The sequence below is a fragment of the Helianthus annuus genome, chromosome 1 (assembly GCF_002127325.2).
Source record: "Helianthus annuus cultivar XRQ/B chromosome 1, HanXRQr2.0-SUNRISE, whole genome shotgun sequence".
Lineage (NCBI taxonomy): Eukaryota > Viridiplantae > Streptophyta > Magnoliopsida > Asterales > Asteraceae > Helianthus > Helianthus annuus.
This window is the reverse complement of record NC_035433.2, coordinates 8,732,534-8,757,743: the sequence shown is the minus strand read 5'-3', so window position 1 is coordinate 8,757,743 and position 25,210 is coordinate 8,732,534. Positions and strand designations below refer to the sequence as shown.

At 37.4% G+C, this 25,210-nt stretch overlaps 1 protein-coding gene across 2 annotated transcripts; it reads right to left on the bottom strand.

Moving 5' to 3' along the window:
- Window positions 1-494: 494 nt before the first annotated feature.
- On the bottom strand, window positions 495-21,054 carry LOC110864239 (protein SPIRRIG). 2 transcript variants are annotated; one of them, XM_035978216.1, is made up of 20 exons: window positions 20,777-21,054; window positions 20,455-20,707; window positions 19,104-19,173; window positions 18,927-19,012; window positions 18,494-18,629; window positions 18,351-18,407; window positions 18,103-18,267; window positions 17,221-17,412; window positions 16,973-17,038; window positions 16,727-16,841; window positions 15,542-16,608; window positions 14,186-14,873; window positions 13,280-13,382; window positions 12,084-13,186; window positions 9,937-11,554; window positions 5,435-8,437; window positions 4,041-4,334; window positions 3,054-3,360; window positions 2,175-2,321; window positions 495-2,074 (listed from the first exon to the last, which is right to left on the bottom strand). In XM_035978216.1, exons 2-20 carry the CDS (start codon window positions 20,622-20,624, stop codon window positions 893-895), a joined length of 10,569 nt encoding a protein of 3,522 aa, XP_035834109.1. In that variant the 5' UTR covers window positions 20,625-20,707; window positions 20,777-21,054; the 3' UTR covers window positions 495-892. The 2 variants fall into 2 exon arrangements, with proteins under 2 accessions (XP_035834109.1, XP_021968961.1); XM_022113269.2 differs by having other exon boundaries at window positions 20,788-21,054.
- Between the last annotated feature and the right edge of the window lie 4,156 nt (window positions 21,055-25,210).

Here is a 25,210-nt window from a genome sequence, read left to right as displayed (position 1 = left end):
CATTAACCTTTTAAAGCAATTTAGCCCATTTAAACCCTATTTATTTACCCACGTATTAAATCAAACATAATATTCTTTCTTGTGCACGACTGAGATAAGCCAATAGTGTTTCATTTCCTTTCATTTGCAGCTTAAGAAGTTGTGTCTTAAGCATGTATTCCTTAGACACTATGTGGAGCATAAGCTCGAGCAAGAGAGTCCCATAGTAGAGAAGAAAACAATACGCGACGGCTAGGTGGTGGTTGGCTCTGACACCAAACCAAAACACCTTTACGTCTATGAAATTGTAAATTGTTGTATTGATTGTGATTAGGATTATATACTAAACATAGCCCTATAACATGATAAAAAAACAATGTGATAACCATGCATATACATATATTTTTTTGAACAGCAAATTTGGATCACTGGAGTATCAAACGCAAAACATATGTTTTTTTTTCATTTTATCATAGCAACTTATTAAACATCAATTGCAATAAAAACCATGGCCATTAAAGCTAACTCATGAAATTTGGACTATGGATGGATTTGAAATCATATATGTATGTTTATATCCTTACAAATAAATGAAAACAAAAGCACAACACAACACAGCTATATTCCCCAGGCCAAAATAAGGGGTAGTAGTAATTAAAGTCCCAACTCATCCCCCCTTCCCTTACACAACTATACAAAATCCAATCTAAACATTTTAATTAACCCCTTCTATGTACACTAGTTCATAAAAACAAAAACAAATACCCTCGAGTCCTCGACCCATGTCCGCATGAAGCCCGTCTGCCACAAATTCTCTCCATCAGTCTACACATCTTGTTCTTCCCGGGCCAGCCCGTTTCGTGTTACAAGAATGGACACATAACCCATTAGGGTACAGACAAGCAAACCTAACTCACCCCCGTTTAATAGAATTCCTCAAGGTTTCGTCTGGTAACGTCCATGAAATCAAATGACCGTCTGAATCGCCGCTCAAAAGCTGTTTCAAGTCACTTGTGAGATGAAGTGAGGTGACCGGGTGTTTATGACCCCTGAGCACCTTTCGTAGAACCAATGTGTACTCGGCCACCTGACCACCTAACCCTAACCCAAACGTCTGGGTTTGGGCTTGGGTTGGGGTTTGGACACTTTCGCTAGAGTTATGAACCATTTGCCAAACCTTAACCGCACCGCTCTGATGACCGGAGACATACCAGTTGGTTTCCAACCAATCAGAAAAGGTACAAGTGGTAACCGACACGATGAAATCGGACGGAAGTTGTGAAGTGTTGACAACCGATAAACAGTCACCGTTTATGCTCCAAACCGCTAGCATAATCCCAGCAGCTGTCACGATTTCACCCGTTAATTCGTTCATATAAATAGCTGAAACCGGAGACGGGAACACGGGAAGCTGTCTGATGAAACCCAATGAGCTAAGATCCCATAAGACCACGGTGCAGTCATCTGAACCGCTTATAATGACCATGTACGGCTGACAAATATGAAGACACGTGATTGTACCCGAGTGAGCCGAAAGAGCTTTTTCCAATTGTAAGGTTCGCGGTGCACGGGACCCACTGGAGCTACCAACCCGCCAAACACAGACCAAACCATCGTCTGCACCCGTGACTAACACATGACCGTCATGGCTAGCACTCGCACACTGGATCTGGTTCCCACCATGAAGATTTTCGTGGGTCGAAAGGAGCTTATCTTGATCGTAGCTCATGTATCGCAAACTGCGGTCAGGGAATCCCCACGCAACGTAAGTGGCGTAGGTTCGGGGTTTTAAAAGATTGTTGGGTCCCACGATGAGAATTTTGTCATTTAACGTAGCGATTTGTGCTATGGGAGATGCACTTTTACGAATCTCGTGTGGGACAAGAAAACTAGAGTATTTGAGTGGATTTATTAGCGGTTTTTTATCTTTCTTCCTCTTCGGGTGGGCCCGTTGAAATAGCTGCTTAGGTGTTTGACCAAAGTGATTAATTTGAGCTAAAATGGAAGCCTTTAATGCGGGATCTGTAACTGCATCGATGTCCACATTTCCCTCGTATGTGTAATGGTAAAAAACGTTTGTAGCTTCCTCTGCCGCCTGTCAAAACAGAAACTTAAGTGAGTGTTTGAACTTTGAATGTGTTTGAACTGTGTTTAAACCGATAACTGTAATTTGTTAGAAAAACTTTAATACGCACCTTCCCGCGTTGTTTATAACCAAAAATGAGGTCTATCCAGTGATGCAAATTCTCCGAAACGTAATCAGATTCGAGAGCTTCTCTATGTTTTCTGATGAACTCTCTTGCACTACCTTTGGCCCAAGGAGGTAGTCCAACATCTCCAACCTGGAAAGTAACCATCCAGTCATGAAACGGGTCAATTTGAGTTATATTTATCTCCAACGTATCAGTTCCTCAAACTCTTCTAATATATAGTCTGCTCAGCCCGTCCCGGGTCACTATGAACAGTTTAAAAACACTAATTTGATCCAAAAACCCATTTTGATCCATTACCCAACAAGCCAATTTGCGACCACTAGTCACTACTCTCCAACAATTGGAAATTATTAAATGAGCAAAATGCTATTTTCGTCTCTGAGGTTTGGCCAGTTTTGCGATTTTCATCCAAAGGTTTGTTTTTCTGCATCTGGATCCAAAAGGTTTGAAATCTTGCCATATTCATCCGGCTTGTTAACTTCATCCATTTTTCTCCGTTAAGTCAGGGGTATTTCTGTCTTTTTTGTTAATTTAAAGGGCAATTCGGTCTTTTTCACTTTATGTACAAGCATTTAGCATAATGTACAAGTATTCAAAAGACCGAATTGCACTTTAAGTTAACAAAAAAGACGAAAATACCCTGACTTAACGGAGAAAATGGATGGAGTTAACAAGCCGAATGAAAATGGCAAGATATCAAACCATTTGGATCCAGATGAGGAAAAAACAAACCTTTGGACGAAAATCACAAAACCGGCCAAACCTTAGGGACGAAAATCGCATTTTACTCTTACTAAACAATTTTATCAGGAAGGTAATGAACAGAAAAAGAAATCGAGATAAAAAAAACCATAAACAGACCTTTTCTCCTGATTGTTTCTCTCCAAGGTCAAGATCGAATCTGTTTTCCAAGAATTCTGGCATATAAAAGAATTCTGGAATCAGTTCTTTTACGTCTGACGTGTTGCCTCTTCCAGCAGCACTTGACCATGTGTCACGTACACTATTGAAAAGGCGGTCAGCATGGTCAAACTGACCACCCTGCAGCTTTTGATTCTCCGTACTAAATGGTGGCAACCTTAAGAGATAGAAAAGGACAATCCCGGCACTAGAATAGTGAGAACCGTAATGAAATTTCGGTATCTCAGGATCATCCCAGCTTTCATACCTGCCAAAAGGCGAAAGGAAAAAAAACATTAAACCTGATTTCCCAGTAATAAGTTTCTGAGTAGTAAAGTGATTTATGAGGTTTTTTATACTTTTATATCCTTTTAAGTATGGTCACAAACGAACCGAACGAACACGAACAAGACCTTATTCGTGTTCGTTTGTTAAGGAAATATGTGTTCACGAATTGTTCATGAACACTTACCGAACGAGATTTATGTTCATGTTCGTTTGTTAATTTTAGGCAACGGACGTTCATGAACACAAACTAATGTTAATGAACAGAACTGGAAACAAACGTACACAAACAAGCGTTCAGAACATAATATATAATACATTGATACTTATTAAATAATTTTATCTGTCCGAATTTTAAAGTATTTAAATAAAATATTAAAACTAAAATCTAAAAACACTAACGAACCATCAAACACAACCGAACATTCACGAACATAAACGAACCAAAGCGACCTCTGTTCATGTTCATTCATTTAGCTAAACGAACGAAATTTCTTGTTCGTGTGCGTTCATTAAATAAACAAACGAACTTCCCGCCGAACGTTCAGATCGTTTGCAACCCTACTTGTAAGCTATATTTTTATATTACCCGTTTGACCCGTTAGAATAAAAAATAGCCCGACCCGTTTATAAGTAACTGGCTCTAGATAAATCAAATCCAACCTTTTCTTAAACTCATCTTCACCCTCCTCTGTTTGACAGCCCATGGGTTTGTCAAGTTTCCGGAAAGAATTTTCATCAGTTAAGTCAAGATTTTCACTTTCGTAATCCGCCAAAACCCAGGGGAAGACGGGATACTGTGTTAGATCACTGTACCCACGACCCGCAAGTGTGTTGAGATGCATCAAGTACTGGAAATTACTAATTTCACCATTTTGCCATCTCTTGGAGAAGGACTTTGCCATAATCTTAAACGCGCTTTCTTGTTTCACTGATCCGGAAATCGTTGTGTCCAACCTGTTTTAAGGGAAAATCAATAAGATCTATTAATGAAAATGGACAGTTAATCTGATAATAGTTGATATATTAATGAAAGTTCTAAGAAGTAACAAAACACATGTTTAGGGCTGCAAACGAACCGAACATTCGGCAAACACAAACAAGAAATTTCATTCGTTTAGTTAAATGAACGAACATGAACAAAGACCGCATTCGTTCATTTATGTTTGTTCAGGGTAACGCGTTCGCTTGTGTGCGATAGTTCATTAGTGTTTTTAGTTTCTATATTTATTTAAATACTTCAAAATTCGACAACTAAAATATTTGATAAGTGTCAGTGTATTATATATTCTGTTCATGAACGCTTGTTTGTGTTCGTTTGTTTCCATTTGTGTTCATGAACATCAGTTTGTACTCATTCGGGTTCATCAACGTTCGTTTTTGTTTGTTGCCTAAAGTTAACAAACAAACACAAACGGCAAACACAAACGGGCATGAACAAGTTCATTTCCTTAACAAACGAACACGAACATAAAATCTCGTTTGGTAAGTGTTCATGAACAGTTTGTGAACACTGAACACTTGTATTTTTTAACAAATGAACATGTTCGGTAAGTTTGCAGCCCTACTGACATGCTGAAAGCATAGTTGTTAATAGCGACAAGGGACCTATATGCTACATAGCGAATAGCAACAAATAGCGACCCCTATTTTATAAATAGCGATACACTAGAAAAAGAATTTTGAAAATTTTTATATGTATATTATATCAAAATACCTTGGTATATATGCTATTTTACATGTATATTTAACAAAAACCTATAAATCCAGCTATTTTATAGCTATATCTCACTGCTATTTACATAAAAAAAAAAAAAAACTAATTGGCGCTATTCACGCTATTGGTCGCTATGACCCAAATAGCGACACTTGGTCGCCTCGCTACATGGCGCGCTATAGCAGTCGCTATAGCCGCTATTGACAACTATGGTTGAAAGATTGACCTGGCCCATTTTGACAAGCCTGAAGTTTTACAAGCTGACATGTTACAAACCCGCCCATTTTGCCACCTCTATAAGAAGATATAAACTAATTCTACAAGAGATAAGACGACATACATGCTATTTCTAGGAAGATTCATGGCCACCAAGTTCTTAAAAACTTCCTCGCGCTCTTTTTTATGGAAAACAAGAAGATCATTGCATCCATCCATACTAAATATCTCAACAGCAACAGGACGTAACTGGTAATCCCGTTTCAAAATTTCATGAACACTACTAAGCTTCCACATTCGCCATAAATGAGGTATGTTACCACTGTTAGTCACTTTCTCCTTCCCCCATGCGCCACCGTTGTAGGCCCAAGCCCGCCCTCCACTATGCGGTTTCACCGTCATACCCCATGATGATGTCATCTTCGATTGGGAGTCCGAACTCATAGAGAAATCTTTTGTTACACCTAGAGCTTGATCAATAACTGACAGTTCATCTTCACATTCTTTCTCACAGATGCAATCCGATTCGTCAATGTAGAAATTCTCAATCACGTATAAACAAAGTTCACCGATAAGAAATATCCCGTCGTGCTTATCAAGACCCACAACTCGCTCGCAATTGTATTTGAACTTTATTTTTTCGGCAGGTAACAGATAAGGGCGGATTAGATATTCGCCGTTGTTACTTAATTCCTTATCAAGTTTATTATCCTCGGTTGCGCGGATTTCATCTAATCTTGTTGAAGATGACTTCTTTGGAGAACTTAAAACTGAACTTTGTTGAACGCTTTCTGACAACGGTGCGGTTGCTGAGCTGGACTTCATACTGAATTCAGCAGCCGAATGAAGGCTTTCGTCATTAATGCTGCTATCGATATCCCTATCAATGTTGTTATTCCATCCAACTTTCACACCGTCCGCATCCTTAAATATCGATCCATCATACATTTCATCATCGAAAGATTCCTGCTTCGCGTCGTCATTCAACAAAAGCTTAACGAAACGATCGGGACTGGGACCAGAATCGGAATTTGAATCGGAACTGCTATCACCGTTTTCGGTTTTCTCCTTTTCGGATTCAAATTTTCCGCTTAAAATGTGTTGCACCGTGTCGACTTTCAGTTTGCAACGCTCCAACTTCTTACGCATTCTAAACGGGCCTTCAATCGGACAAAGTTGCCATTCGGGCTCGTCAGTTGAACCCGATGATCTGGGCAATGAGAATATACCTTGCTCATGTATAAGTTGTTGAACATGTGTTTGCCATTCACTCTCAGCATGAAGAACCCACCCGTATTTATCCTGACGAACGACTCTTAATTCGGTTGACATTGCATCACGAACCAATTCCAACGCAATTCTCCTTTCGTTAACCTGTTCCCAATGTCTTTGATCCAATTTCATCGAATCCCGAGCTTTTCTACCGATTTCTCTCTTACGACGACTGTCCATACCTTTAATTCGAACTCCCGGGAACTTAACGGACCCCGCAACATACTGGACCCACATAATGGCAGCACATTGTTCCAAAGTTCTATTAACGATTAGCTCAGACACCTTAAGCCAATCAAAAAAGGTGGTCAAACGTCCGGTAAGAAGAAGGTCAAACCCACCATGTAAAACGTCCAAAACCGGACCTTGGTTCGGTTTCGAAACAAGCAGGTCCTCAAGTGCAGCACGCCGGTGCACCAGAAGATGTTTGAGGATGTCCACGGCTAAGTTCCGTGCGTTCGGTCTCTGATCATGTAAAAGCGAGATCATGTTTATACAAAGACAGCAAGTCAATTCAGTATCAGGATTACTCGGGCAAAATATCAATCGGCTATGAGCCACCAATAACTGTAAAACCGTGCATACGTCAATCACCCCATCCTCTTGTGAACTGTTGGTGAATAACTTCTTCCTTGGCTCGATTTGTAGCCCTAATCGCGAAAGAAATTCGTCTTCACCGATTGATATCAAAAACGTAGGAAGAAAACAGTACATTGTAACACGATTCATGTTTTTGAAAACCGAGATGACGTAAGAATCGATCTGTTTTGTTCCTCTACCAATTGACAAAATCCCTTTGCCAGTTGGCGGTGCTTGTTCGACTCTACCGTCTTTATTCGCCAGCTGCAACATAGACAGCAGAAACTCAAGTGTTTTCAGTACAGCAGCCGGTTGCGGGAACGCACCCATATATACACGGTCCACTATCAAATAACACAATGCATCTAAATTCAAGGACCATCGGTTTTTATCTAGTTTCTTCTCGTCTTCTTCGTCGTCACGCTGGAGCCGTCTTTCTAGAAAGTTCATGAGTCTGGTAAGACACAAACCTTGGAAAACCAATACAGATTCGGAGTCCACATACAAAGGCACGGTTTCCAAAATGGTTTCGATAACGGGTGTTGCTTTTATATGCTCAGTTACAAAATCAGCAAGAACTTCCACCATGAAGTCAAGGATGGCATTTGCCGCCACAAAACACGGACCACCACCATAACCAGATTCATCCACATCAAGAAGCAGTTTTGGATTAACCGCAGAAAACGAATTTGTCGGTATTTGGGATGAGGGGTTGGGGTTCAGGTTCAGATCAGGAGTTGACTCGAACTCGGTAAAAGATAAAGATACAGAAGATTCCATGGACGGAGATGCAGCCGATCCAAGCCAAGATGGAAAACCAAGAATCTGTGATGGAGATGGAGAGGGTACCGACTGAAACCGAGAATTTGAATTCGACCTCTCGGATAAAATCGGTGAATCGTATATACTTAAAGATGGAGAACCCGGTGAACCCGTTGGGTGAACATTAACCGGAGAAATTTTGAGGTCGTGGAAATTGAAATGCTTGTTGTCGGATAGCTGGTCAACTTCTTCAGTTAACTTTTGTGAATCCAGCGTAATCTCGGTTTTGTTTCCATCTATGTTGTCAGTTGCAATGGGGATGTCTTCCGAACTTGCACTTCCTTGTACCGGAGGGAAGCTTGTGAGACTTATGGAGGTTTTAACAGACTCTTCTTGCTCATGTGGCAAGCTGGAAAACGTGTTCTGAGAACTGCTTGTATCATCGCCATCGTTTATGTTTTTGTCTTCTGTTTTAACTGACAGCTCTTTTGCAATCATCACAGCATGAGCAGACCTACAAACAAAGGATTAACAAGCTTAAATAACATTAGCAAGCTCTAACAGAACAGCTTACCTTAACGGTTTAAAACGTTAAAATTAAAAGTGAAAAGAAAACGAGTCATGAGGGTTGAAAGTTGCCCAATATGGTTAAATTTTAATCTCAAGTTGGTTGAATGATAAACAGATTAAAGGGGGTGGATCGAATGGATTGAAATTTGCTAAAGGGTGTTCTTATCGCATACAACCCCCTGAATCTTTTATTCAAAGATTAAAATTTAATAATTAATAAAATTGTTTGTAATAATATTTAACACATTAATTATTGGTTGTAACTTTTTAAAATAAGCGGAGAGAAATGTGGTATGGAGTCACCTAGCCCGACCCATAGAAATTTGTGGCCTCCTAAATTATTTTAATCAATAAGATCATATAAGCGTTTAAACAAATTACAGTTTCTGAAATCAAATTTCTAAAAAGTTGACCAGAAAACTATGCAGTTAATATCGTTGATATATCACCGTTATCGGTCCCCTGGTGAGATATTGGTGCAAAATATCGTTCACAATATCGGTACCAATATTATCGGCGATATTGACGGATATGGGACCGATATTTGGCCGATATATCAGCGATTTTCCCAATGTCAGTGCCTTTCTTCTTGGTTCTACCATTCGTCTTTCTTCATACTGCTGCTATTAGTGTTTAAAGTCTTAATTGTAAGTGTTTTAAGTCTTAATGAGTTCCTACTTGCTACAATTGGTAGTGTATTGCAAGTTGCGAAAGGTTAATTTGTTAATGGAAGGAGAGTATACTAAATTGTTAGTGTTAAATTGCTATATATATATAATATAAATTCAGCATGATATTAAAATTACCAATGTTCCACCGATATCCCACCGCAATAACCGATATCTCAAATATCGGCTTGGGTCTAAAATCAAAGCGCAAAGCGCAAAAGCGGAGGGCTTTTCGTACGCGAGGCGCAAGGTGCTTATATAATTTTTTTATATATCCTATAGGTTTTAGCATCCCTTACCCAAAATATAGTTAAAAATAAGTTTAATATATGATTTAATGTAGAAATCGCGCAAATGTACAACCCTTTTAGCTACACGTACGACACTTTAACGCACTAAAACACCTGTACAGAAAGTGTGTGCCTCAGTGGGACTTTTTTCCAAAAAAGCTCGCTTTTTTGCGCTTTTTGTACAGAGCTCACCTTATGTCACAAAAGGCGCAGCTCTTTACGCCTAGGGTCGCTTTGCACTTAAGGCGTGCTTTTTTAAAACCAAGAATATCGGTCCTGACCGATATTCGATTTTTTACGCATTAACGGCATAGCTGGAAAATGTTGGTGGGTCAACCCAAACCGATTTATTTTGATTTGCACCAACAGATAACTTATTTGAAGTATAACCCATAATGACCAATTACCTAACGAGCCCAACCCATGCATTTTGCCATCTGTAGCCTTACCAAATTAAAAAAAAATTAAGAAAGAGAAAGTAAGACCTGACACAGGAGAAATAAAGATCCACACAACTTTCAATAAACTCAGCTCGTCTGCAAGCAGCAGAAAAAGGAGGACACATTTTGGCTAGGTCAACCATGAACCTAAGAACCGAAGCTGTAGCCGCAGGAGCCGAGGCCTCACCACCCATAAGACGTGCAGCATAAGTTTTGTGCATCAAAGCCTCACCCTGAAGGTCCACACTCATTTCCGTATCTCCGTCCACAAGCTCCGACACAAGCCCGCCACCAACTTGAGTCTGAATAGCCAACCGATCAAATGTCGATTTCGCCATCGCAATTACAGAGTCCAAAAGCTCTAAGAACTTGAATTCAACGTTATTTCCATCATTCGGCATAAGGGCGTGAAAATCCAGCATTCGAACTTCGGGTAATCGTGGATACACCGGCTTCCCGAATATTAAACAAAACAGAACGTAATAAATATCAGGGGAATCGTAGAAACTCGGGAGCACCCTCATTAACCCTTGATACCCGCCACTTGTTCTAAATTTCAGAGCGAATGTAGGAGATGATTGAAGACAAACACCAAGAAGAGTCATGATCCATCGCATACTTGTGGGATGAACACCTTCATCAAGAAAATAAGTAATTAGCTTTGATGAAACAATCTTATGCCATTGTTCAAGAAGCTCTTCTGATGTGATTGTGACTAAAAGATCAATTAGCATCTCAAGCAGCATATTTCTAACAATAATATGCTTCCCCATTTGCTCTCTCGTTATTTGAACCCGTGAGGTGGGTTCCGGGGGGTCAAAAGTCATAATCACAAACCGAACAACGTGTTCGAGTTCGGAAATGACGAAGCCATCCTCCAAGATAACTCCTAAAAGAACAACTAATTTTTCTAGTACGGGTACCTCAACGTCACCTCTTTGGAGTGTTACAAGCAGATGTTGTACGAGGTTAATTCTTCTCAAAATTGTGAGATTATGATTACGGTACCAATGCATCGAAACAAGATTTTCAAGAAACCCGAGAAGAGTAATTTGTATCGGAATTTCAGCTGTTACCCAAACGGTCCAGTCTAATAGCACATGCTCAACCATATCAGCATTTGAAAGAACGATGCAGTTCGATGTTTCAGGAGGTATGTCATTATCGAGTTCAGACATATGGCTAAAAGTGTCTTTTTGCATAGAGAAATCATCCATGTCATCACGCGAACCATCAGAAGAAAGCTCATCACGGGATTTGGTTAAATTAAGCTCGTCAAAAGTCGTTTCGTTAACAGTCACAGAAGGCGAGATATTGTTCTGAATTTCTTCTAACTTTTTGGGTTCGGGAAAAGAAGCCTCGCAAGCAGCAATTTGAAAAAATATCTCGAGTGAACGCATGTCAAACATCGACATGCGTGAATGAAGAAAGAGAGCTAGCAGGTGATAGCCTCTGAATGCTTGCATGTCCCTAATATTTTGTGGATTTTGATTAAGTGCACATGCAAGCAGTGTTAATGCCATGTGCAGCATTTCACGGGTTTCCGCTACTTCAATTAGGGCTAAGACAACAGCTATTCCACCAATAGGACGCACGGTTTCACCGATTGTACAATGCTTACATACATACACATCACCATGAAGACGTCCAAAGCGTGGTATACCTGAGAAAGAGAGACTATTAGAAAACTTTAGAAATGATAAAACAGCAGCAGAATTCACTATAAGGAACATGCAGGTTGTTTATATAATTGTAGAGTAAAATGCCATTTTCGGCCCTGAGGTTTGGCCAGTTTTGCGACTTTTGTCCAAAAGATTGTTTTTCCACATATGGATCCAAAAGGTTTGAAATCTTGTGATTTCATCTGGCTCGTTAACTGCATCCATTTTGTACCTCAAGTCAGTGATATTTCCGTCTTTTTTATTAACTTAAGGGGCAATTCGGTCTTTTTCACTTTATGTGAACTCACTGGAGATGTGTGAAAAAACCAAATTGTCCTAAAAGTTAACAAAAATGACGAAAATACCCCTGACTTAACGGAGAAAAATGGATTCATCTGCAAGATTTCAAACCCTTTGGATCCAGACGCGAAAAAACCAACCTTTGGACAAAAATCGCAAAACTGGCCAAACCTCACGGACATAATGGTATTTTACTCTATAAGTGTAACATATATATAATTCATAACAGACCTCCAATGGGGGAAGCAGCAGCTGACAGCGGATCGACCAAATTGAGCATCGACAAAGTTCCAGAAGCTGGAAAGGCTTCTGTAGATGTTCCGTCAAATGCAAATATAAGCTTCCTTCCCAACAGTTGTAACGAAAGATTCCCTAATCTTTCAAAATCCCAAACCATTCCGCTACGATCATTCCTGGGGTTTCCTTGCTTAAAACCACTCTCGCCCCTTTGACTATTAGAAGTCAACAACAAATCTGTTTCCAATGAATCTAAAATGGCCATACTTCCGCCACGACAAGCCTGATTTGGAACAAACTGCAATAGATTCATGTCTTGGAAAAGACCCCTATACCCTCGGCCCAAAATATACATGAAAAAAATGGAACCCGGTGTCAACACTTCTTCGAACAGATAGCAAGACCGTAGTGTCCACGACATGTCACTGACCCGTGCGTAAGTTATTGGTGTACCGATGGTTACTTGAAGAGACTTGCCAGCTGGCGAAGGGGAATATCCTAGCCGCCCAGTGTGTCTAAGCTTCCCGTTAAGATATACGTATGCGACACTAGCTTGGAATAATCCCGCCAAAGCATTCGGTTTGCTATGAACCACCGCAAGGTGATGCCATTGGTCTTCATTCAAGTCTAACCCTGAAAAAGTCAAAGATGACGAATTGCTGGTTGCAAGGGTCAAAGTTCCGTCATCTTGTAGACGAAGTTCTGCGTAAAATGTGTCACCGCCATCTGCAGAACCAACCGAGAAAATCCGCAAAACTTGCGGGCCTGTGGTGGTTTTATTTCTTCTGGAAAATATGGATTTGGAAGATTCTGTGTCTTTTACGGTTGGTTTCAAGAAATTTCGATATTGAAACCAGCAAACGAATGAATAGCCTGCAGCAGGAGGCCATGATCTCTCTCCCAATGACACGTGTATCGATGCATAACCAATTTTTCTCATATCCATTTCTATAAATGGTGCCAGTGGAACTTTTTCTAAAGCCGTATCTTGCATAATAACTATCTTTTCTATCATATTAACAAGAATATGACCAGGGTTCCTCTGTCTTACTTGCAGAAGACATCTTATAATCATTCTAAGTTCTGCTGCTGATAACCTGAAACCACAAAACATACATCGAGATGAAGAATACTATTTCATGGGAAGATGAACAATTGATTATAATTTTGTAACATGAAAATGTTTTAACCTGTAAGCCCCAAGTACTTCAACAATCTTTAAAGCATGGGATAGGAGAGAGGATGAGCCCGAAAGGAACGGAGATATTGTCTCCAGAAGAAGTTCCACACAACCTGAACAAATAAACACATGGCAAAAATAGGATAAGAGTTGTTTCTAAGTAGAGGTGTTAGATTCAACCCATTGACTTACAAATAGATCAATTCGGGTTATGTTCTACGCCCAACGGGTCAAACAGGTAAAACAATAAATAAATTACATCCAAAGTGTACCTCCTAAAGCTTTCAATTAAAAGCATTAGATCATCACTCAAACAGGTAAACAATAAATAATATTTCGTGTAATCATATTTTACACATTAATAACGTATAACAAAAATGTCATTTTCGTCCCTGAGGTTTGGCCAGTCTGGCGACTTTCATCCAAAGGTTTGTTTTTCCGTATCTGGATACAAAAGGTTTGACATCTTGCCATTTTCATCTGGCTCGTTAACTCCACCCATTTTTCTCCATTAAGTCAGGGTATTCAGTCTTTTTACATAGAGTGAAAAAGACCGAATTGTCTTTTGAGTTGGCAAAAATAACGGAAATACCCCTGACTTAACGGAGAAAAATGGATTGAGTTAACGAGCCAGATGAAAATGGCAAGATTTCAAACTTTTTAGATCTAGAAGCGGAAAAACAAACCTTTAAACGAAAGTCACAAACTGGCCAAACCTCAGGGACGAAAATGGCATTTTACTCTTATTATAGACAAAAGGTGTTGCAGGTCAACTGACACATTCCAAGCTACAAGAAACTCGTATGTATTGAACCAAACCCATTGTGACCCATTACAAGACCCGCCCGCCCCACCTGCTTTGCCACATGGCCCACATCTACTTTTAAGAGTACATGCCACACGTAAAGAAAGTTACCGGTAGATGTTAGGTTTTCCTGATTAAACGGGCCAGCACAAGCAAGTTCTTCAATCAATTTCAGCAACTCGAGCTGCAGTTTGGGAGTGAAGAGTAACAACGAACGAATCAAAACCCTAAGTGCACCAGCATTATATATTCTCTCCTTATCAGGAACAAAAGGGCCCGATTGCGTAACTATTGGAAAGCTAGCGGACGAGTTTCCAACATCATTTGTTTCAGGGGTCGAAAAAGGTGGAATCACTATCTCTAGCGCAAGTTCAAGGAGCAACTGCATTAACTGCCGTTCACACTCCACACAAATTAAACCAGACTCTGACAAAAGATCATAAAAAGTGTGTGAAGATAGAATTGTGTTTAACTTTTCCCTATTGACAGCATTATTGCACACTCCAGCTGTTGTTACACGCAGTAAGTATGTGAAAACTTTCATGCAAACAGGTAAAAAGGATGGTTCAATCTGTGCTTTATCGTTCTGGAAACTATGAAGAGTTGTTAAGAGAAGAGAGAACCCTGTGGCTTCACCAAATACTCTTTGAGCGGAAGTATTAGCTCCTAGAACACGCCATATTGCTCCGAAAACGTCGCATTTTGCATTGATTTGCAGGTCGTATTGAGATCCTAAAGCACTTGTAACCATTCCACTCTTTGAAATTTCAACCAGTGTGCTCAGTTCCTCGGAATGAACCTTGATGAAATTTAAAATTATCGGTCACTTTGGGTACTTGAATTTCAATGATAAAAACACAAGGATTAATTTCATATATACCCTTACAAACTTTAAAAATTTCTTATATACCCTACCAAAGCTAAAGATGTCATATATGCCCTTATAAAGTAGTTAAAATATCCAATATACCCAATTTATTAAAAACAACCTAATAAATGATCATTTTACCCTTATTTTTTTAACTTCAAGTTTTCATATATGCTCTTCCTTTAACTTTATATTTTTATATAACACAATTTTAGCTTAAATTTATTTTTACCCATTCTAACTTTTACCCATAAACAGTAGTATACTCCATAAATAACATTTAAGCTAAATATGAGTAAACATAATACTTGAAGTAAAAGGTCATATATGAGATTTCAAAGTATTAGAAAACTAAGGGTAAATGTGTCATTGATTAAATTGTTTTTAATGAATTGGGTATATAGGATATTTCAACTACTTTGTAAGGGTATATGTGATATTTATAATTTTGCATGGGAATATATGATATTTGCGAGTTTGGAGGGTATATATGAAATTGCCCCAAAACACAATGCATACACATGAGGGTTTTCTTAAAAGATTTAATAAATTTATCATAAATATAAAAGCTTAAGAATCAAACATAAAATTTGGCTAACCTGTGCAGAATCTTCAATTATTAAACACGATAGCACGCGAAGAACGCCAGGACGATGAATATCAGACACCAGAAAAGGAAGAGCAGCATTAACACCATTAGCAGAACGGTATGTCACTTGATTCTGTTCGGCTTTCTTCAACAAATAAAACAAACAATCCCACGCAACTGAAATCGTGCTTTCGGTTTCAAAAAGAGAAAACTTTCCCGAACTTGAATCCAACAACTTTGGAGATGATATAATTGCATCTTTATTGTCTAGATGTTTCTTAAAGCTGCTGGAGTTTGACTGCCTTTCTAAATCATCACCATAGTTACCGTTATCTTGCTCCGAACCGAGTACAAACTTGTGCTGCTTAAGATCATCTAACAAAACTTCCAACACACCAACTTCCCGTAAAACCTTTTTGTATTGTTGATCAAAAGATAACAACTTTATAAAGAATGATAAGATGGTGTGTTTCAGTTCAGATGTTATTTGTTGTTGTAACAAGCAGCAAAGTGCCAGTAATTCTTGTTCGGGTATGCAGTTAACAACTGTCACTGCATATTCGAGAATCTTAAGGATGATTTCTTGCAAAGAAGACGGGAAACCGCCCATATTTAAAATCAATAACGGCACGGTTCGTAATTGCTGACACAGCATGTAATTCTCTAAATGACTCGAGAAAATCTTGAACATTCTGTTGAGTACTTCCGCTTGCAGATCCCTGCTGTCTGCTTTTAGAAAAATGTCTTGTAAAACTTGAATGGCATCAATATCTTTGACTTTATAACTGTCTTTTTCCCAACTGTCGTCCGGGAAGCGCTCAGAAGATGATGTTCGACTTTTGCGATTACCCTTTGACCCGGTCAACCTGATATCACTTGGACCGGTTTGAGATAGATTTACCAGAACATCAAGCAATCTGGACAACGTGAGTGAGAGACCTTGTGATGAGGTGTCCTCCGTTGCTGACTCATTAGTTTCGAAGTTGTGATCTTTTGAAAGAACTAACGCAAACTGAACAAGGTACTGGTACCCATGAGCATTACGAACGTCCTCCCTGAGCCTGATGTCACCAGCCTCTACAGACCATATTGTTTTCAGTAGGGATTATGAGAAAACTTTACACAATAAAAACATTATTATTATTATTTTCAAAAAAAAAAATCAGCATTGATTATTCTCATAACAGCAACTGACCAGGTCTATATGATAACTCTATGCATTCAAGCAACAAGTCCACAATACTCATTGTATACGCAGGGTCTCCTGTTTCTAGTTTGAAGTCCTTCACAGCGGTTAGCAGTACTTTCATCTGCATGTGATTAATAATTATATAATCTGTCAACTGTGGGGTAACAGAAAAAAGAACGTGCACTCTCAAAAGGTTTTTTAAGATAATTGAAATCTATTAACAAATCTAATTCAAAGGAATATGATCATTACCAGCTGATGCCTTCTTATGTACTTAGCGGTGCTCCCGTTGTCATTTGTCATAAGAAGACCAAGTATCTGGATAACAAGATGACAATGGACAATAAAACCAAATAAGATAAACTTAATGATGGTAAATTTATCACAAAACAACCAATGATGGAAAAGATAAACTGAATAGCAGGCATACTTCCTCTTATTATATATGTCTCGACATATAACTAGCTACATTACATCAGATAATTAAGTTGGAAGATCACCTGCATTGCATGTCTATGGAGCTGAATATTGTGCAAGGGTACAAGACCTTCTTTATATCTTGAAAATAAAATTAAAGATCCGTTGGCAACCATTTCAAAGAGTAACTGAAGTGAGTTATCTTCGATTAAACTCTGAGCAGCTGCAGGATGACTCGCCAATGCCTTCATAATATGCACAACACTGCCCTCTACCTTTGAATATAAAAATATTTGTAAGACAAATTTATTCAACTGTGTGATAAAATAATTTAGGGGTGTGCATGGTTCGGTTCGGTTCGGTTTTATGGCAAAAGTTCAGTCGTAACCAAAATGTTCGGTTTTCGGTTATTGAAAACCATTCGGTTCAGTTTTTTTTTTTTTTTTTTGCAACAAAATTAAGTAAGACTCAAAAAAATAAAAGGTATAATCAAAGATTTAATAATCTTTCTTAGATGTTTACATTTAAGTTATTATGTTTGGCCTTTTTAATTAAGATCGTTCACATAAACCAAACTTCTAATATATTTATATGTTTCTCCAAAGTTTTTATTAGGACATTTTCTTTTAAAATACTTTGAAAATCATTTATTTTTTATGTTAAATTTTGTTATTTCTTGTAGGCAATGGATAAATCATTTCAAAGATAAATAAACATGTTAATGTTTTTATTATAAATACTTAACATTCGAGAATAAAACTAATAATTCCTAAATCAATATATAACAAACATTAGAAAACGATTTTTTAGGTTATTCGGTTCGGTTCGGACTTTTTCGGTTTTCATAAAGTGAAAAACCGAAACCGAACCTTATAATTCGGTTCGGCTTTTTTCAGATTTTTCGGTTTTGTGCTCACCCCTAGAAAATATAGTGTATATTAATGTATGGAGAACACATAAAATACCTCAAGTCGTCGATTTGGACCTGTATTATCCAAAACTCCGGACTCATCTTCAGTGGAAGTAACTTTTTGCCTTGTAATTTTTCCATCAGAGCCCAAAAGGGCATTCAGAATATAAATGAGACAACATAAGATCCCAGAATCAAGAAGAGATTGTTTATCGATAGGCTGCAAACAACATAGCGTAAAATCGTATAAAGGATTATACGTGTTAGATATATTATTTACCCTATAAATAGCTAAAAACATACCCCAGATACAAGGTATTCCACTGCCTGCAGAAGATTTGAACCAGGCTGAATTCCATCCTGCAAAAATACAGGTAAGAAAAAAATTACAGACTAAACAGATTGATAACTTTATCTAAGAAATAAATAGAGACTTGAAAGCAAACCTCTGTGATCTCTGAAAAATAGCCTATTAAACTTTCGATCTCCAATAATCGTGTTTTGCTGCCTAATCTTAACTTTTCAATATCGGTAACAAACGCTCTACCCACAACAAAAGAAAATATGTGTGTCTCTACTAACCTGCAAATCAACAATACTTGTCAAGATCAATGTATACTGGAAGAAATAACTAAGTTTAAACAATATCCAAACAAATAGCATATAGTGTAGTATAATTGAATATTTTAAAATGAGATTTTAATACAAGCCTTAATAATGTAGTTGTTGCATTATATAAACACTAAAATGTGAAGTAACAAGAGCTGTATAGTAAAGTTAAAAACGACTTTGGGGATAACAATAAATGTGTAAATAAACAAAAATACAATAAAAAGTTTTTAATACTATAGATATAGTAAGGTGAAGGCGTTATCATACATGGTAATCAATTGTGCTACATTAGAATGCTGCTTTACAAATCTACAAAAGATGTCGACGGTCATATTCAAGGCCTTTTCTTTCTCCTGCATAATAAAGTACCATTAATAAGCATATCTGCACGTGTCAACAACTTTTTACAACTGACTGACTATATGGTAAATTGTGTGCACAAACCTTCTCTGAAGATGATGAGCGAAACTCTTCCCAATGTCTCTTGAAGTCCAATTCCAATTCATATTTGTCTCTGAGATGTCAGGTGATAAAAGTGAATCATGGGCTTTTTTGGCGCATACATTTTACAAATTCTGATATTATGTTGAACGGTTTACTATCGACATCTGAATTCAGTACTCATCTCATTGGCTATGTTTGCAAATATGTGCCATCTTTACAGATTAGGATACATGCTAGAACGTATTTACTTCTTTGTTAAAACTTAGATAGAATACTTAGCACTTAAAAGGATAAGAGTGGGCACTTCAATATTTTAGATTCTTGGTTTTTAATATCACTAACTATTGTAGATTGTTCAAGGGATAAAATGCGAAATGATGTATATATACCAGTCAGGTAAGACGCCTTAAAACAAATTCTACTACAACCATCACCAAATTACAAATGCTTATAATTATGGTGGCTCAACCTAATAATTTTGCATCTCAATGTCGACACAAAGATCCTTATCAGTTGCTTACTTTAAATGGTTGATCTAGTTATCGAAATCTTTTGCTCTAGCTAAAACGAGTTTAAAATCCCAACACTATAATTAACTCAGTCTTTTAAGTCAAACTTCGACTCTTCAATTACACAGAGAGGGTTAGAAAATTTCAACTAAACAAAAACCTTAACAAATAATGATTCTTTTCCGAATCGGAAATCTAACAGTTAGATCTCAAGATCCCAGCACATTAATAAAAATACATCAAAAGTTGCTTTACAAAATTTGTTTTGTCACAAAAAAGAGCAGCATTAATTATAAGTGACCACTCATGAGACAAAGAAGAATAAAAAAGCTCATAAGTCACATAACATTTTGAAAATCACATAACTAAATTTTCATTTCTTATAAACAATCCACAATCACTATTAAAGTTGTGATAAATAATAAATCTTCTCGTTTATCGATACAGAAGACCACTCTGCTTTACATAAACCATGTACATATATGATCAAAATCTTGTAGCAACAGAGTATGACCAATTGTTCAACTAATTCATATGAAACGAGTTTTAAATCGATTGAGAACCATAAAAAGAATATCAGTAATGTTTACGACGCTACCGAACCAATGTCGTTCGGTCAGATCGACACGATACCGGTATTGTTGGAATTTAACTAAATCTACAGTTCTATTATTTTAAATAAACACTTATAAACTATATTATGTTTTAACTTTTAACTAACATCATCTTTCCAGATCTCTTAATTCTTAAACCCTAATTTCAACAACAACAACAACAACACTTCCTGCAAACACTTCAGATTCAACAAACAAATCATAAAACAGAAGTTACAGAACCCTAACCTCGGAGTAGACGACGAGAAGTAATTGTTCGACGAAGAACTCGCATTGCTAACATCATTATAGAACGGCGACGGAGCGGCGGATGACGACGGAGATGACACACTAGAACCGGCAGGAGCAGTTAACCCTACCTTCTCCTTGAAGTCCTTAAGCAATGATACCCATTTCATCGTTGTAGTTACCTCTCATCCGCCGGAAAATCAATCATCCACCGAAAAAACACAAAACCGCCGCAAAATCACACAAAAATCACCTGAAAATCGGATCGGATTACTTCGATTAGAGTTCGATTAGTTAAAAGGTGTAAAAACCACCAAAAAACCTCATGTCAACCGATTTTCAACGGAAATTGAAGCGGAATCGATTCGAAGTCAGCTGATCGGATGAAGTCAAGCGGTGGTTAGGGTTTGGATTTGAACGGAGGAGATTGAGATTGAAGGATCTGAGACTTTGATGAAGAATGCTGACGTCAGTGTGTGTGTGTGTGTGTGTGTGTGATTTGAGATTTGTTAATGGAGGTTTTGTGAGCCCTAATTGTTGCTGGACGGCAACTCGGTGAAGGATGTTTCTCTCTCTAGATTTTTTTTTGGCACTTTCTCTCTCTAAAACTTTTGTTTTTTGAAAGAAACTCTGGTGATGTTAAACCCTTTTGCTTTTTTTGTTCTTCTTTTCTTCTTCTTGCTTGGTGGTTTTTCAAAAGGGTGGTGAGCTTTTTAGCCCTTCTAGTATACAACAATGACAATTCAAACCCTAATATTTTTTTTCTTTTAGAGTTAAATGCCCGGATAGTCCTTGTGGTTTTTTCTTTTTTCAGTTTTAGTCCCTAAATTTCTAAAATTATAGCTATAGTTCCCAGATTTTCAATTTTCGTTCCCGGATAGTCCCTGGGCCTAACATCAGTTAGTTTTCTCAGTTAAAAGAGGGTGTGAAATAACATAAATACCTTTTCCTTTAAGCCTTTGCTTGACATCAAGATAACTTGAGGGCTCATCAAACATATAAATCTCAGCATTCTGTATGGCAACAACAGCAATTGCAAACCTTTGAAGCTCCCCTCCAGACAAATCGCCAACATTACGATCAATAACCTGATTCAACTCAAGATCTACACAAAGCTCTGCCTTAACAACCCTCTCATCTTTTTGGTCAAGTACCTGTCCAACATTCCCTTGAACTACTTTTGGAATATAATCAACATATTGTGGCTTTATGATTGCCTGTTTTCACATAACAAAATTTCTCTTAAAAGATGGCACTAAAATTGTCTCATAAGAGCTAGAATTACAAATGCATCTTCAAATTATCTTCAAGAATACGAGTAAAGTAGTTTTGCAACTCAGAACATCGAAAGTAGGTTATTTCTTGCCAATCTGGAGGGTTCTAAAAAAAATTAAGCGCCAACCATAACTACACCACGTAATAAAAAATGATAGGGGGGTTCCAAAATATTACATTAAAACGACCCAAATTAGGTTTCAACTTTCCAGCCAAAACTTTGAGAGTTGTAGACTTTCTGATTCCATTTGTTCCAACCAAACCGAGGACTTGCCCAGGCCTCATTGTCGTGTTCCACCTTCCATTTCTCGTATTTATATAGAGAAGACCAAAGAGATACAGAGTGTGTGTAAGTGTGTGTTCTTGTGGAGATGATGGGGAATGATGGAGTTGCAGATTGAAGAGAGAAGAAAGAGGGAGGAAGGTGGGGGTGGGATTGTTATTTTGTTTTTATAAAGGAGTGGGTCCTACAAAAAAATCTATTAAGTTATTTTGTTTTATAGTAAGGGTATTTTTGTCATTTCACATCCTCTTTACTGAGAAAACAAACTGATGTTAAGCACAGGGACTATCCGGGAACGGAAATTGAAAAGTCGGGGACTACAGCTACAATTTTAGAAAGTTATGGACTAAAGATGAAAAAAGGGCAAACCACAAGGACTATCCGGGAATTTAACTCTTTCTTTTAAGTAAACTGCAGTTTTACACCCGGTGTCAACTTTACACCCTATTTTGAAATTTCGTCAACTTTACATCATGAGAGTGTTTGGGATTCTTATTTTAACTCCTTTTGACTTCTTTAAAAGTTAGTAAGTCAGAAATTGTGACTTATTAGCTTATTCTTCTCACAACATAAACAATCTGAAACAACTTTTTAACCTTTCAAAAAGTTAATAAGTTAAAAGTTGGTGAAAATAAGCAATCCCAAACACCCCCATGTCGCTTCCAAAATGAATCAGTATTGGACCTGCACCTTAACGATGTTAACTGTCAATGTTACTCACTAAGGTCCAGGGGCAAAAGCCATTTCACCTCGTTTTTACTTAACCCGGTCAATTACCCACCCTACCTTTTTTTTTAACCCTCTCATTTTTACACCCGCTAATTCACACACATACCTAAATACCTTTTTGACGATATTCCGACCACCGGAGGAAACCTGCAACTTATCTTCTCCAGTGACCACCTAAACCACACTCACAACCGCGGCCATAATTTTTTTCCAATGGGGTCCATTTTTTCGGTGTTCAAATTTTTCATAACAGAACATTAAATTTTTCGGGTCGGGTCAGAACGAGGTTTGAATTAGATTTAAAAAAAAATAGTTTATGGGTGTCTTTAGTTTGCGAGCTCACTGTTATAGAGTTCCCGAGATTTTTGAGTTATTTATTTTAGTTGCAACCACCAACTACTACCATCACCACCAAATCATCCCACTCTGACCACCGTTAAACATCGTAACATAACCACGTAAGCACTAGAGCACCTGCAGCCTTCACCTTCGGCACCCATATCAACCAACGACCACCATACACTTCCAACTTTCGTCTTCAAACCACCACGACTCACCATCTAACATCTCCGACAAACATCACCATACTTCCTATTAGCTTGTGATATATTTGAAGAAGAAGAAAACTTTAAATATACAGGGCCTTAAATTGTCAGTTATTAGAAACCACATGGTGTAAACAGAAAGGGTCCAAATGTCATTTCACATTCAAATTAACAGGAAGATGAAGTCATCAGACAGCAGGGTCAAACATTGATTCATTTTGGAAAAGACAGGGTGTTAAGTTGACGAAATTTCAAAATATGGTGTAAAGTTGATACCGGGTGTCAACCACAGGGTCTAAAACTGCAGTTTACTCATTTCTTTTTCTTTTTCCTTTTTGAATGACCTATAATAGCCATAAAAAAACCAATATACATTGTCAATCAAACGTTGTTTCATTGAAGGCGTTGGACTATTTAAAATACATGTATATGTAAGATTTAACATGTCCATAATCATTACATATGTGGTGCCACATGTGTGACTTTCGTTATCGTGGATGTCTTGTAGACTCTTTTGCTAATGCATGATACTAACTCGTTGATTTTTAACTAATTTAAAAATACAGGTGTTATGTAGTGCGTCAACTATATGAAAACGTGTATTTTGACGTGTATGATATAACTCAATGTAACCTATATACGCATTGTGGTTGGATCAAAGGTAAAGTAAATCAAATTTATACCATATAAAAGAAAAGAAATCGAAACCGGGTTGGTTGGTTCGTTTAGTGAGGTTCCACTTAACCACTACACCACCCTTACATTTTCATCACGACTTAGCGATGTCAAAACGTACAATAACCTGTACGTCAAAACGTAGACCAACTGAAAGCATACATAAAAATAAGCATGAAAACATATTATATTTGACCTGACTCGTTCGCGGATAAAAATTATGTCAAAATATGAATTTATACCATTTACATCGAAACGTGAATTTATTACATCGAAACGTGAATTTATACCGACACATATATAAAAATAAGAACGTGAGAAAATACTTTTACGTCAAAAACGTAAACCAACTGAAAACCTACATAAAATAAGCATTAAAACATATTATATTTGACCTGACTCGTTTATGGAAAACTTTAGGTCGAAACGTGAATCTATATCGTTTACATCGAACACTAAAACGTTAATTTATACCGTTTTACGTCGAAAAGTGAATTTAAACCAACACATTCATAAAAATAAGCACATGAGGAAATATTTTTTTAAGTTAAAGAATGAAAATAAGGTGCCCACGCGTTGTGGCGAGATACCTATTTATACTACATGCTTAAGGGTACATTTGCGTTCGTTAAGCGCGCTGGCACGATGACATTAACCTGTTTAAGCACACGAAGTAAAAGTATAAAAATACAATACCATTAGGCGAAATGTATAAAGTTGTGACGATGTTTAGGCACATGAAACTTATAAAGATACAATCCGATTGAATGAATTGTATAAAGTTGTGACGAATTAGCTACCCACTTCAAGTTTATAGCGACACATAAACGTAATATACATTAAAAAAGAAAAAAAAAACAAGGGATCGAAAAGCAGAGTAACTCGAATATATATCGTATAATGATATATAATAATATATTGTAATTTTAGTCGACTAACATTCCATATAAGTCGGTGAGAAACCCCACTGACTTTATCTTTTAAGATATATAACAACTAGTAGGGTTTGTCCGCGCGATGCGGCGTGGGCGACACTTTGCATTGCGGCACATGTTTCTAGTAGTTTTCTTATTCGTATAATATTTTATGATAACATTATTGTGGTGGATATATATCATAAGCGTTACACATATGTAAAGTTTTATTTTTTTTTAAATTAATAATCAATTAACAAAAAATATTGTTTTTTTATAAAAATTAATAATCAAAAGACGAAAAGTAAAAGATAAGTTGTTATAATTGTAAAATA